Below are 16,655 nucleotides of genomic sequence, written 5' to 3'. Positions count from 1 at the left end.
GGGGAAAAACTACACGAAATGAGATTCTATACAATAAGCATGATTTTGATGCAAATTAAAGTAAAAAGTGGGATAAACTTCGCCACATTTAGTAGCTGATTCCGCCCTCATTCTGCTTCATAACCCTAATCTGGACAATTTGGAAGCTGGTAGTCGTTTCTGTCTGAACTATGTTTAAACATAAAAACTTTACCTTCTTCACATTTTATGTCCATTCAATTTATGTTTTAGTCGAATACAAATGGATATTTCTATAAAGCATTCTTATGATGTCAAAAGGGTTGAAAGTATGATGAAATAAAGCCTAAAAGGACTAATATATTTCATGGAAGCTTTTAAATTCAGATTAGAATTTCCCTAATATTATTCCTGAAATATCCCTGAAATACTCAAATTTGAAAATTGCTTTTGTATTGCAAATAGTATGTGTCTGCTAACTATAATGCTACGTCAATACCAAATGCTTATATAAATGACAACTTAATTGTACATTTAAAAACATAAATTTTTTTTTCTTTTTTTCAGTAGGATTTTATTTCATGTCTAGGTTCGCAATAGGAAGCATGTATGCAATTTTAAAATCGATTGAAAAGGAACAGAGACAATGTTCCATTTCAAATTGGTTTATACGATGAAACACTAGCCTTCATTTTAAAGATTGAATTATTCTAAATGGATCAAATATAGGAAACTGTTTCAACTTCTGAAGGTGAATAAAATAGTTGTATAATATACGGAGCATACCTATGCCCTTAAAGGAGAAAAAAAAGTTTCTTAAATTTTCTTATGTGCTATTTCTTCAAAGAGCCTGTAATTTTATCTGTTGGTAATCAAATTTTTAAAAAGAAAATTTTTCGTATCATTTGACAAAATTAAGAGAAAAATTTTATTTGTTATGAAATTTCTTTTTAATAAATCTAGAATAATTTAGCCGAATGTTTTTCTGAATAAATGACAAAAAAGTAGTTTCTGAAGGTATTGAACAGAAAGAGAAAAATTTAAAAAGCGAGCGTAATTGAATTCAACCCTTAAAAATATTATTGTGCAGTTTTAGCGTAGTATTAATTTTGAATTTACATCACTTTTACATTTAATATTGATTGTCTTACAAATGACCGACTACGAAAAATCAGAAACCGAAAAATGGACAGAAAGAGAAATCTACGTTCTACATTTGAAACCGGAAATTTTATTTTTATCCAGTTTTATTAAAAAAACTTCGTCAACCGTTGTCGTTCCAACCCCGTAACACAAAATTTTCACTAAGCATATTTTTCTAACTTTTCTCAGTATTTAAGTCAAAATAAGTGAGAAGTATTATATTTAGCATTTTAATAATTATTGTTTATGAAATATATAGAACATCGAAGTTCCTTTTTGGATTAAAGGTAAAATTTTCCTCACATAGATCACTTCCAAACAATATTCTTTTTCAAAATTTTCATATTTGCAATTATTTAAGAGAAGCAGAAATCAAACATTGAAATTTCTTTAATTTTCAAAATCAATTATAGATAAATTTTGATAAGAATAAGAAAAAAATCAAACTACTTTTTTTTAGATTTTAGATTTTAGAACACATATAATTCAGGAAATCTGACAAACATTTTTTAGAAAATATTAGACAGTTTCCTATAATTAAAAAAACGGAATATATTTTTACTTGTAATTAGAGAGTCAGAAAAAAATATATAAAAGGGACACCGGTGTTTCATCTGCGCCAAGACATAAAACGAAAAAACAGGAAAAGTATTTTTCAAAGTAACTACTATTTTCTGGTACGACGTAGAGCTATCTGAGGTCAAATGTAACAGATTTCTGTGCAAATACTTCATTGGGAATGGTTTGATTGTCAGCATTGTTACGGAATGGTTTGATAATTTTTTTCAGTTATTATAGCCATTTGTTGACAACCTTTGTAACTAATTTTCGACCATGGTAAGACTGAATAATTTGGTTTCATTATAATTTACAAATAATATATTTTAGTTTCCTTCTACTATTATTTCTTTCATTTTTTCCAATTTTCCATAATTTTTGGCTTACCTGGTGTAAGGAATAGATGATAATATTTTTTTTTTATCAATTATAAATAAACTTTTCTTTCCATCAAAACAACATATCTAAGGATCTTTTCTTAGTGTTTTTATCGGGAAAACATTGTTTTCGGAATTCTTCCATTGATCTTGAGATTGAGGAGATTAACTGGGATTTTATTCGAAGTTATCAAGTTGGCTAACTTTCTTATTTTTCCAGCATTGTCTATTTTACCAAAGTATCTAAAGATTTCCTAATAATACAGATAAAACTTGTGTGGTCGGTAATGGAATTGACAACTTGAAAAAAGATAGCAAATCCAAATAATGATGTTTTTTGGGGAAATCAAAATAAATAAGCTGGAACATACTTTTCTGATTCTACTTTTTTATTTGTTCCAAGAGAAATCAAAGTTGGCAATCAAAATAAGCAACAATAAGGAAAATCAATAATATCTTGCGATACAATGGTTGGACTTTCATAACTAAGTTGTATTTTCTATAGTTCGAGAAGGATTTATTTAATTTACCACATAATGAGTGATGAAATTCAACTGAATAACAAAATAAGACCCAAAAAATGATTCTTTTATCAAAAAGCAGTTTGACTTTTTTTTATCAATTTATATGAAGCATCGCTTTTTGTAACGACAAAAGTAATTCAAATTTTAATGTCTATTTTATTTAGGGGTCAAATATTTTTGGTAAATTAAGTAGTTTATTGTTTTTTAGTGCATAGGTTAAATATATTTTCATCTATCTGGACCTTTAATGCACATATATGATCAAGCCCTTGTTCCTGAATTAAGAGCAACTTCAATCCTACTCTTAATAAAATTATATTTTAATTCACAACTGCAATTTTATCGTAATTGTATTAAAGCATAACACACAATCAATATACAGTATTCCAAATAATTAGTGGAAATATACTCATTAAGAAAATCTCCAAAAATTTCCCCGAACCCAGATGGAGTCATCTATTAAAATGAATCGAGATTGTAAAATTTTCCCTTTTAGATGACTTTGATTTAGTTAGAGAAAAATCTTGAAACCTATTCCCTTTCAAAATCTCGAAATAAATTACGAGACAGCCGGAAATTGTGGGGTTTTTTTAAAAATATTTTCATGACAAGATATCTTTGTGCTTAATCCCAATCTTCTTGTGGGAAAACATCAATGTAAACTATGGAAAGATTCAACGTACGCTGTGAAATAAAGTTAATTTAAATTTAACAATCTGCCAATTTTTTTGAAATTGCTCAATTCTGTTATAAACTCTATCCATTAAAAGGTATATAATATATAGGTATTTAATGCCTTATCCAATACCTTTATATACATATAAAGCAGGCAAGTTCAAAAAAATTAAGAAGAAAAAAACATATATGAGTATTTTTTTATCAATTTTGATTTAGAATTAAAAATCAATTAATCCAACAAATAATATACATTAGTACTTAAAGAGGCTATCGTTTTTTTTAAAAATAATTTAACGTTTCAAGTTTTGAGTTTTTAAAAGATCTCTGCAGTACATTGAAATTAAAAAAATGATCGTTGAAATGAAAAAATTGAATTTCATGTTGTTTGTCAAGACCTTGTTAACCAACTGACTCGAAATACTTGTAAAACTGTATTGAAATATGGAGACCAGAAAATCAGACAAGTATCTTTACTTTTCTTCTAGTTAATCTATAGTTATATAACTTTTTTAGTATGAACAAATACTTGCTTTCATGTTGAAACTGAATCCTGGCAAATAAATCAAATATTTTTCTTAATGTTCATTCTGATGAGAATAAATATTTAATCTACATGTTGGGAATTTCGCAGATAATGTTCTTTGGATATTGAATACTCCCCATTACATTAAACAACATCCTGCGAGATATCTTTTGAAGAAATATTTAATTCTTACCGCAAATCCGGGTAATTAGAATTGTAGCAAATAGAACCATCACATTTTAGTTTATTTTTGTTGTTGTACACCATCCAGACAAATTTAGTAAAACATGCATATGCTTGCTTATTTTCTCAAATAAGTTTTATAAGCTTTTGCAATGCAGAAGGACAGATATAACAATTCAGAGAAAGACAGCATGAAGGAACATCCAAGATTACGGTGGGATTCGAACCCTCTACCTTCAAGCTGCGGAACGTTGGCGGATATATCCGACGGCTAGGGAGGCCCCTATCCCGGCAAAATTCAATTAATTAATTAAGAAGTGTATATTTTGAATATTTTAAGACGTAATTGTTTCTTTTACGCTTTTAATATTTCTGAAATTATTTCTATTGTTTTGTATAATTTTAGAAGGAATTGAAAAATTCATTTTGTGATATCTAATAAAATTATTGTTTAAAAATATTTGCAACTTCACGTAGAATAAGTATTGTGCTTCAAGATGTTTATGAATCTGAGATTTTAAATTATGGAACCCTACGTTCTGAGGCATATAAATTATTTTTGAAAGGGAAACATAAATCACGTTTTTGAAGAATACGTCAAATTAAGAGCTTAAGAAAAATGCTTTAAAGTGAAACTTAGGGGGAGGGGAGATGAAATTTCTTGGGAAGAGGTGTATTTTGATTTTATTTAAGTACGCAGCACTGATTTATTTTGTCAATTTATTGAATTTTGGAAATATTGGTGAAGTAAGGAGCTAAGTAATAGTTTTATTCATTTTTGGTGCATTTTGGCTTGACAGAATTGACCAGTAGCATAAGAGAACCTGTCTCTTGAGATCAAATTAAAAACATAAACTGTGAAGTTGAGTTATGGATTTATAGATTTTTTCAGCTGAGAAAATTACGGGCAAGAGACTTAGGCAAGACATCAACTTTATTTTCTACCGTCACATATAAACTTTCTTTTAACCTCCATTCCATTCACTGATCACTTCAAAAGAATCTCTAAACTTTTAAATTTAATTCGCACAACATTTTTTCCCCTTCATTTCAAGAGTATTTTTGGGATTAGAAATATTTTATCAAATATTTTACATTTAAATGAATTCATTAATATAAGATTTACATTTAAAATTCAATTTTGGGTTAAAAATTGTATCGAAATCTGAGTTAAAGCTTTAAAAGTAAACAGCGTAATATATCATTCAAATGATATGAAGAATGTATTCAATTTGATGACTTTGAAGCATTTTTAGGAAAATAGTAAAGTAGGCTGGGTTACATTTTCTCCAGGTTCAAAATGCTTTTTCTTCAGAATATTTTTTTTTTCAATTTTCTTAAGTCTCTAAAAAGAATGAATTGATTTGGAATTCTAATTCTATGAAAATTGCACAGTTTAAAAAAAATTGAAAAATCCTTTTGTTACGAAAATCGTAAAATCTACCTCAGCCATAATAACGACTTAGTGTAAAATTTTAACCTACTGCGTGAGTAACATAACAAATTCATTGAAGTATTTGTGTAAGATCATAACTACATCATTAAAAAAAATTTTACAAGAAAATTTTTTTTTGTTTTAATAAAAAAGTATGTACAGGTTGAAAAAAATAACATGAACAAATTTTTAAAAACAAATATTCCAAACCATCCCTAAATTTGAAATTTTTTTAGTAAAATATTGAATTATTTATTTATTAAAAAATTGAATTGTGTACAGAAACCTGTGAGAAAGAGCAGAATATAGCAGAACATAGCAGAAAATTTTGCGACGTGTTTAACAGTGAAGATCAAAGATGTTCACTTAAAAAATTTTTAAATATGATTTAGGTAGTAATATTTTAGTGTTTATTTAAAAGTTTTGTTGTGATATTTTAGTAAGCATTAAAATGTTAGCTTATGCGTTCCTTATTAATACATTTCCTCCTGCATTTTCATTGTTAGCGTTTATGACTATATCAAAAAATAAATAAATAAATTATCGGGTGTTAGACTTTATGACCATGAACATAACTAGCATTAACCAGTGGCATTTTCGATTCCACTTAACTTAAACACCTTATGGCGAAACAACCGAACTCAATCACGTAACAAAAACAGCGCCAATGATCTCTTATTACCTTTCATTCACTGCATTACCAATAATACCAGACAAACATACTGCTTACATTCTGAGCAATTCAATTATCTCGATGATTCTAGTTTCCAAGAGAATTGCGTGACAATTGAATGATTGAATCTGGGGATTTCGTTTCTCTATAAACGATAGAAAAATCTATTGCAGGAACTTGGATTTACTAATCCCGATATTTTTAAAGCTTATGTTTTTACCCGCAAGCAATCATTCTATACTAGCCTAAGCATAGTTCGATTTCAGATATTTATTGTAACTCATTTATGAAACCACACAATTAAGAGCATTTCTTTGTAGGAAAAGGGATGTTTAAGAATGTTTAATGAAAACATTACAGCATAGACACAAGCAAACATTTACATTTTGGCAATATTTATGAAAATTTAATGTGAAATGAATAATTATCGATAAAGTTTTGTAAAACTCAATGAAATATAAATTATAATGTAGTGCATAATTTAGAATAATGTAATGCATAATTTAGAATAGAAATAGTTTGCTAAAAAAACTGAATTTTTCCTCACTTTCAACCAATTGAGGGCCTTGCAATTGTATAACTTTGCTTAACAGTTCAGTTGTTCTCGTGTTTCTGGATAAGAAAAAGTGGTAAATGAATCACAGATTTGCCTATTAGAGTGAACCCTATGGAGAATTATTTCAACAAGTGTATTTTTTCATTAGAACATTATTTTTATTATGTATTTGAATTTAGGGAAATGTTTTTAAGTTACATATATATTTATTAATTTAAAAAAAGTGTGAATCCCAATAAAAGCGAATGTTTTAAATTTCCAATATATTAGTTATTTGATAGAAAATTAGCCATGGGAGATTTTTTAGTATGAGTTTTTTATTGGGGACGTTTAACATTTTTCTTGGAGTCTGTTTTCTTCTAATGTTGGCCTCTGTTTAAATGACATGCATCGTTCGCGTAGAAAATGTAGTTTAACATTGGGACAGCATTAATCTTAACTAGAGAATTATGTCTTTCTTAAGTGTTTCAGAATGTTTAGATACTATGTCATTAAGCTCCATATTTAAGTAAATTCATTGAGTAATTTAGAGATCATAGATTTCTGCTTTCGCTTTTTAATTTTATTCAAAAATGCATGTTGCCTGTTGCGTGTCAAAAATGCATGTTGTATGCAAACATTAAAATCCCTCGAATCTGTACAAAAGGATGATGTTGATGTGCCAATTATTCAGCCACATTTATAATGTAATTAACTGACGTAATATGTTATTCAGCTACAGAATGATGTAATGTTATTCAGCTAAATTTATATTAAATCGTATTGAAAAATTAGAAGGGCATTAGGAGAGCAAAATTTAAGAGGGCATTTACCAAACGTGTTATTTCCATACATAATTGCAAATTCTTATTCAATATGATTAAATAGAAAGCTGTATTTCATTTGAATTATCACTGTTTTGCTCACATTAGAAAATAGGAGCTAAAAAGTTTCAATTTTTTTAAATTGATTTTTTTTAAATTTAAAAGACTCTTTAGAAATACGATTTAAGTATTAATGGGAAAAAGATTTTTTTAAATATTATAAACAGCAGAAATTTGTTCATACCAAAAAATAAACTAGGTCGATAAATCTTTCACGCTTTTTACTATCCAAAAACTAATTTAATTTACTTCGCAAATAAAAATAATAATTAGAAATAATTAAATTAATAATAAAAAACTAAAAAATAATTAAGAAAATAATTAAATTAATAATAATAAAAATAATAATACCAGTGTTTTTTTGTTATTTAAGTATTATTTAATCAGTAAAACTTCTCAATGCTTTAGCGATTGAAAATATAAATACTTTTTTTAAATCTTTGAATGATCCATAATAAATAAAGCAGTTAAGGATTGTTTGGTATTCAAATAAAATTTGTTAATTTCATTTCAATAGTGTATCTGTATCATTGATTGAAAATTGCGTTCGAAGACTACGAAGAATTTTAAAATAGTTAAAAAACATTTTTGTCTCAGACATAAAAAAACATTTTTGTCTTACTGGAATGCACTACGAGTAGTATTGTATATTAGACTATGAAGCATATAGGAAGAATTCTGGTGGATGCTCTTCAATTTTGAGTTTATAGGCAGGGAATCCATGCGTGGTTATGCTCTTGATTCAATGATATTATTCAACAGTGATATTAAGCTTTCAGAGTTATAGAATCAAATGAGATTCTGAGTAAAATCTGGCCTAAAATCTAAGAAGAGTATGGAATACACAAAATGAATCAAAAGAGATTTCTGTCAGAAGTAATCGGTAAAGCCTCATAATGAAATAAAATTAATATTCGGTTGCTAAAATTAAAATTGTCTGTAAGCTGCTTAATTTTATTTGCTTACGCAAAGTATCACTTGAGCAAAACAACTATTTGAACAAAGTACATTGCAACCAAGTAAAAATTAAAGACAAATAACAAAGAACATTTCTTCCAATCTTAGTGTGGTTTGTGATACCAGTGAGGCATATATTCAGTAATAAAATACAAGTTTCCGATGTCGTTGAAAAATTTACTCGGCAATATGAAAATTTTTCACAAAGCTGTTTGTCATAGATTTAGGTGATTATCTTGAAAGGCATGCTGCTATGGGACTTTCCTACATTTCATTTCTGTAACTGCATATAAAATATATTGCACTTGTTTTATAGGAGCTAAACTATTGATTAAAACATATTTAATAAACAAGTACTAAATTGGGAATTATATTCTCCCCAAGCGTTTTAAAACTTACTGGTAACATTTAAACACGATGCTTATTCTAAATATCTTAAAAGCAATAGCGCATGAAGATATTTGATTCTAGGATTTTCTTTAGTAGATATGTTATATTTATTTACGTTGATGGAATGCTTATCGCCATAGTGTATGTGAGGTTATAATAATTATGATCTTGTAATTAAAAACTGCTCGTACAGCAGATTTTATTTCTGAATGAAAATAAATTCCACTTATATTATGCGTTAAATAAAATCTTCTCGTGATGAGTTCTACGGCTTTAGAACATCACCCCATGACTCATTGACCATTGGGAGTATCTTATGGAAGTATTGTGTTTTGGTGGAGTGGAAGAAGAGCGTAAAACAGTTGGATATTGAAGGAATTAGAGCTTTACTGATCGAACAGTAAACATTTTTGCATTGAATTTTAAAGATGCAAACCAACACTGTATCGTCTACACTGCAATGCGCCATACGCTATTCGTCCGGAGCAATGGCGGTGACTATAGTTACAAGGTTTAAATATTTCAAGTAGGGTTATTGGGTCAATATTTAGGACAGATTTTGGCTTGGGTCAGCAAAAGAAAGGGAACAAGGGGAGAAAGTCCCCATTTTGAAACGTGCTATTTCTGGTTACATGTACCGATTCTATTTTGCTTGTTTCCATTCATGTTGTTCCAAAATAGTAATAAAAACTTTAAAAGAATGAGTTAAAATTGGAATAAGTTTCAAATGATTTGGATCTTCTGAAAAATCTCGTGTTAAACAAAAATGGCCTATTTAACAGTTTTTTAACATTTTTACTCTATAGTTGCACTTCTGGACATACGAGAGTCTCGAATGTTATTTTTTACCACAGAGTAAAAGTTTCTAATTTTTGAGAAAATTATGGAATGTTAACTTTTTGTATTGTACTTCAACACATTCCTTGTACATTTTTCAAAACGCTTTCGTGATTTCAAGTTTCTGAGCCTTATAGTTTTTGGGCAGCAATACAAAATGCAAAGTAAAGTTTAACTTCTAAAGCAGCGGCGGAATCGACTCTTACGTTTTCTTATTAGAGATATTTTAATTGTATTGCTTTTGATTGTTCTGCTTTGGTTAACAATAAGTTCATTCTTTTAATCTTTTATTTCGTTCTATATTTCATTTTCTTGCGCCTTTCTCCTTTTTATTTCTAATCTAATTTGAATTTATATTGGAATCATTTTCACTATATAAATTAAACAAAAGAAACTATTTCTGCTAGTGCTACAAACCGACCTCGAAACTATAATTCTTTTTAAATAAACAAATAAGTAAGAAAATTAGAATGAATAATTTACTTATTTTAGTTTCTCCACCCTCGTGTCAAATCAAGTATTTAACAAGTTACTCACTTTAAAAGAGAAACTCGATAAGACACAAAAACATTTAAAAAAAGGAAAGAGTGCTTCGCAAAATATTAAGACCAAGAAGCAAACAAAAAGGCGAATAACAGAACTGTCCTCAAATAGTTTAATTTACCTATGCAAATTAAATTCAAGTAATAATTACAGTTCAGATTTGTTACTTTTCATCAGTAAATGAATATTTCACATTTATTTTGACAAGGATAATTCCTGTAAGAACGTAAAATAAAATGTAATTAATATGGGAAAAGAAAATAAAGGTTGGAAATAATTTTAGAAAGTTTCAAAACAAAATGCTTCAAAAGCCTTTATTCACCTTTTTTTGCTTGAATTAGTAGTTCATCGTGTGTTTTAAGCAAGAAAATAAAATTAAAATTTGAAATAGAAATAATTATAACTTTTAATTACTGACATGTAATATATGTTTTGTTGAAATCATTAATTAAGTTTTCAGAACCTTAACAGATGAATTTCAACTACAAAATATCCATAAATGATGGGGGAAAAATATATAACGTATTTTATATGAAAATCTATCAAATGTTTTAGAAAAACTAATTTCAAGTTCTTCTAAATTATTTTATGTATTTTTTTAAATAAACAATTAAGTAAAATATGAAATAACGTCAAACCGATAAATAGTTTTGTTATTTATATATTAGTGAATGTTCTAAATAATTTATGTTCTATATTGTTCTATATTAAGCATTTGTTTTCCAAATCAGCAGAAATCTTTCTGAAAAAACAAAACGTGTCTCCATAAGGGAGTTTGAATTCGGCTAAATTATTTTGGTATTTTTTGAAAAGAACCCAATGAACGAAAGAAAGAAGTAACCAGCGGTTTTTGTCCATTTCATGATTTTGCTGCATTAACTACTTAAACAGTTTAAAAGGAGAAAGTTTGTAAAAAAATTAGTTTAAAAATTCATTTTTCAATCATTTTTTATTTGAATTATTTTAAAAAAGCACATAATATACATTTTTTAAAAAATATCTGAAAAGCATAAGTTACGGTGGAACAAGTTGAATTTGTACCCAAGTGTTTGATGTATGTGTAGATAAATGTTCGAAATAATTAATAAATAATAAAAGAATGTCACATTTGATTAATTAATTATGATATTGCTTTTTTAATTTTTAAGATATTAGTCACAAATGTTAATAAATGCTTAGAAATATCTATGGCTTAAATGTAAACTGCTGTTTGTAGAAAATGCAACACCATGAAAGAATCATCAGAATCAAATGAAATTTAATGCAGAAACGACTTGTACTGATACAAATAAATGATGAAATTTTCAAAACAAAAGAAACAAATTAAGCGTCCGAAATCAGTATTTGGTGCAGCCACCACGCGCTGCAATAAGTGCTGCTATACGACGTGGCATGGAGTCAAACAGATGTTGAATATCTGCTTGAGGAAGAGAATTCCATATCGCTTGTATGCGCAACCAAAGTTCGTCTTTGGAAACTGCAGGACGCGGATCACGAGTGAGACGCCGACCAACCATATCCCACACGTGCTCAATAGGCGACATATCCGGCGAATAAGCAGGCCAAGGAAGAAGTTGCATGCGTTGTGCTGAACAGAAGTCTCTAACAGTCCGCGCAACATGTGGGCGTGCATTATCCTGCTGAAAGATAGCTCCAGGGATGCCTTGAAGGAAAGGAACGACTTCGGGCTGTAGCACTTCACGGACGTATCTGTTGCTATTGAGATTACCCTCAATTCGTATCAAATTGGATCGTCCATGATACGAAATCGCACCCCAGACCATAACTCCGGGTGTTCGACCACTATGTCGTTCAATAATACACTCAGGAAGGCAGCGTTGACCGGCATAACGTCTAACACGAACACGGCCATCATGGGTCCACAAATTGAAGCGTGATTCATCTGAAAAGACAACTTGGTGCCAATCAGCTAGCCAGTCTCTGTGCTCAAGAGCCCACTGCCGACGCAGCCGTCGATGATCCGCCGTGAGGGGAATCCTGTATAATGGCACCCTTGCACGCAATCCACGGCGCAGCAGACGACGACGAATTGACGAAGCCGACAATTGTACACCTGTAGCAGTAGACCAATGTGCTGCCAGCTGCCTGGAGGAAGCTGTGCGATCATTCACCGCCATGCGGAGCAGGTGTCGATCATCGCGCTCTGACGTCACCTTCTGTCGTCCAGTGCCTGTTTTTCGAGTTGTTCGGTGCTCGTCGGTCCACTGCTTCCAAACTCGCATCACTGTGGAACTGTTCCGCTGCATACGAGCTGCTATTGCGCGATAGGAAAATCCTCCTTCTCGAAGGCCGATTATCCTCCCTCGTTCAAACTCCGTAAGTTGCTTGAATTTCTTATTCTTCCGTCGTGGAGGCATACTCAGGTCTCACTAAACGTTTGCCACTAACAAATAATCATAGACTATTTTCAACGTCCCGCTACAGCACTTTATTTATACGCTTTCAGCATCAATTCAGAGGGCGCTGCGCGCGCCACGCACGCGCGATGGCTCTGAAACTTTATTAATTTGCATAATATCCTATAATTGACATTTGCTGCGAATTTCATTTGATTCTGATGATTCCTTCATGGTGTTGCATTTTCTACAAACAGTTTATATTTAAGCCATAGTCTGAATTTAAATATATAGACTAGAAGTATTCAACCAATATGTTGCGACCAACAGAATCTTGATCATGACTTCTTTCAAGATAGGTCCCCAAAGATTTTCAAGAATAAAAAAAACCTAATCATTTTTATTTCTAATCACGAAGTAAATTAAGGAAATTAAGAATTGATTACACTGGGGAACACATTTTTTTTGTACATATGCAAATGCTTAAACTTAACTAATTCGAAAGGGGGCATTTCAAATCTGAAATTAGTTTTGTCCGGAAAGTAAGATATTTTTAAAAAAAATTATATCTTTAGTTCATTCATATACGTGTGTCAGTTTCAAAAAAAATAAAAAATAAAAAACTATGACATTAGCGTATCGCATCATAAACTGAAATGTATTATTTTTTTCCCTATCACTCCCTACATAGCAAAACATTGGCGGCACTTAGTGTATTTTAAAAATACTGGTTAGGAATATATTATAAAACTACATTGAAACTGTAGTTTTTTTAGAGAAACAGATTATATATTTTAAATCAGCATTGCAGCAGTATCTAAGATTCGTTAAAAAATCTAGTGCAACAGAAGAAAGAAATGTTCCACAGTGTTATCAATTATAAAATTACTTAGCTTAATCTTATTGCTATTAAACATCACAATTGTTTTTAACACAGTCCCATTTAAATATGAACACCTACATTAACCATTTAAAGTTTTCCTTGCATAGAAAATCTCAACTTTTTTTTAAAATATACGAAAAAGATGAATATTTCTTGTATTTTAAAATTAATTCGTAAGTCATAAGTCTTGCCTGATTAAATCGTTGCGAAACATTCACAAGAAGATTGGAATACTTGGCCAGATACATCTATAATAGTATTTTGTACTTAGAAATGTGTTTGGAATGTTCAGAATTGTATATTACTTCTGTAAAACAATTAACAACATAAGAGTATAACTTTATAACACATCGTAACTTGTTTAAAACATAAATTTAAAAGTCAAAATTCAATAAATATACTCTAAATACTCACTTTTTAGTGTCTGGACTCGCGACTGATTAAGACCATACGTCCTTATTTGAAGATGGTCCTAAAAGTGCATTATATGGAAACATAAATTTTTACTGACACTTTTTATTTCATTTAATTTGTTTCACTAACAGTTTGTAAGAAATGCGCTACGTTGTCTTTCCTTGTAACAAGTTCGGAACAAAAGTACCATTTTACCAATATCGAAAAGTGTTACCTTTTGTTAATGTTTATTAGTTTCTTTGTAATATCTGTTTTAGTTAAGTAAGGTTTGCATTTAGGACGATATTATATAAAATATAATTCTAAGAATACTTCTTCGGAATGTTATATTATTTAAATTTTGATCATTTTAGACTTAGTATTTCCTTCTATCAAAAATTTCATAGATTTTTTAAACTTTTCTAATTGAAGCAAAGTGTTTTTATAAGTAGGGTGTTATAGATGATTTTTTACTTGATGTGACGACACTTAAACTACTGAACTTAAAACCTTAAGATAACTCGGGCCAAGATAACTCAGCCTGATATAAGAGGTTAATATTTATTGAAGAAATACGCATTATTGAAAAAATAGGCATCTGACTTTATGGGTTCTGTTATTAAATTTTTAATAAGTTAGGGCATATAAAACAATTTTTGGCATTACTTTAAATTCACAGAAACAAATTTTGGAATATCTTTAGAATATTTAGTTGTATTAATTTAAAAACAAATTTTAAATACTCTTTTTGCAAAAAATGAAAAAATATACATGTAATTGCTCTATCATTTACATCCGAAGAAAAATTACACAAAAATTAAACATCACACACAATTTAATATTTAACTTAAAAACACAATTTATCATCGATGCATTTTTTTTTCATACTTCACTTTAAAATTCTTACCTGATTCATTTGAGCCAAAACTTTCTTTAATACACCAAAATCCGAAAAACAGAACAAAATTCATATTCAACAAATAATTTAATAACTTTCCAAACTCATGTAATCCATTCGAAATATCCATTTAAAGCAATTTTATATGAAGTTGTAGGAATGATAATTGAAGATATCCAAAAGAAATCACTAATGCCACAGATTTACGCATGCGCAGTTAAGCTAAAAAGAATTGTTTAAGACGAATTTTGCAGCTTTTCCCTCCGGTTGTAGAACGATAGATGAGCGCTGGACAAACTGCCGACGATTGGACAAAACTCCAGAAGGTGTGCAGATTCGGGATCGGTACACCAGGGGGCAGAGTGTGATGAGGAAGATCAAAAAGATGAGAGGAAAGTAAAGTTGTATCGAAGATATCGTCAATGGAAACTTTTGCTTTGTTCTCTCAGAAAACCGCTGCTTTTGCGGTTCCGTAATTGAAATATTAAAGAAAGGTTCTTTTGGGGATTGCGGTATTTTGGGAGAATAATGAGGTGATAGTTTTTATATTGCAAAAATTCAGCCTTGCATCTTGTATCCTTTCGTTCCAGAAGGAAATGTGATTCTATGAAAAGAGTTGATTGTAAATTTTTATTTAGTGTTGTTATACATAAAATTATTTTTTTCATTCTATTGTGCAGAAAAAAAAGAAAATAGTTCTGAAAGAGATCAGAGAAAGGAACTTAAAGTATTTCGCTTTTTAAATATGTAAATAAGATAAAATCGGGTGTCTGCTGAGCACAAAATGAAAAAATATAAAATATCTGAATAACTTTTGAATTAGTATGTGGATTTTCAGGTACTTAGATGCCATCATTATGGTTCGAAGATTTTACCGTACATATACCAGGTTATTTGCACAGACGATCTCTTAATTTACCAAATCAAACAAATAATGTATTTTATCTTAATAACTTATATTTTTGTATTCGGATTTACTTTCTCAATCCTTAAAATATTCGCAATCTTCTAATTGTTAGATAATATAATCCTATAATTGTTTAGTCGTAAGAATAACAAAGAACTTGAGTCCGTTAATATTAAAATTATCTTTTACTTTCTTTTTTATTGACGCCCGTTGGATTAGTGGTAGCGCTTCATACTTTTGTGTCGCAGGTCCTGAGTTTGATTCTAGGGGCCGGGCAAGGTTTACTCAGTCGACATTCATCCCTTCAGTGGGTCAATAATATGAGTACCTAGTAGGTTTGAGGACTAAACAGTGCGGGTTTCGCTTTTTGTTGATCACCCAACCGTGGCATCTGCTCCTGCACCCCAGACCCCAAGGTCAAGAAAGTAGGACACAGTAGGCCTTGGACCTCAATGGGCTGTCACGCCACTGAATTTAGTTTTACTTTTCCTGCCATGTCCCTAAAAAAATTAAATTAATAAGAAATTTTTTGTATTCTGTTATAAAACTTTATTTTTTAAAAGGAGCAAAAATGGTCTTAAATAATTATTTATTATGTTTAAGTTTACATATGATCAAAAAATTTTCTTCTATGATTACGCACATTTTTATTTTATTTTAAATTATTTAAATTATTTGTATTTAAATTATAGATCCCGAAAAAAATATAAGATAAATCGACTTTTTGAAGAATTATTGTACAGCAAATATTCCACCGATTTCTTTCAAATTTTAGATTTGGTTATTCAAAATAATATAATTTTAGATAATGTAAAGATATGGCTTGAATTGAATTCAAAATTTTTGAATCAATATGAAATTTAAAAATGGAAAAATAACAGAAAATTATAAGAAAAAATACTTTTGCTCTGATTTTTTTTTATCTTATAATTCTAGGATTTCCATATCACTGAAGATGCTTTATACCAAGAGACAGAAATAATTACTACGCGAAAAATAAAATTAATTACAAAGGAATC

At 29.5% G+C, this 16,655-nt stretch overlaps 1 protein-coding gene across 1 annotated transcript in view; it reads right to left on the bottom strand.

Moving 5' to 3' along the window:
- The window catches only part of LOC107457443 (neuronal acetylcholine receptor subunit alpha-10), a 100,320-nt gene extending 85,282 nt beyond the window's left edge, over positions 1 to 15,038 (bottom strand). Inside the window, exon 1 of the mRNA XM_043046698.3 lies at positions 14,739 to 15,038. Coding sequence (XP_042902632.2) covers positions 14,739 to 14,859 — 121 coding nt within the window. The 5' untranslated portion in view covers positions 14,860 to 15,038. The remainder of the gene's footprint in view (positions 1 to 14,738) is intronic.
- Positions 15,039 to 16,655: the final 1,617 nt, after the last annotated feature.

This window comes from Parasteatoda tepidariorum, chromosome 2, assembly GCF_982258835.1.
Source record: "Parasteatoda tepidariorum strain Cologne lab strain chromosome 2, Ptep-v5.0, whole genome shotgun sequence".
NCBI classification, from domain to species: Eukaryota; Metazoa; Arthropoda; class Arachnida; order Araneae; family Theridiidae; genus Parasteatoda; species Parasteatoda tepidariorum.
This window is presented reverse-complemented; position numbering and strand designations above follow the sequence as displayed.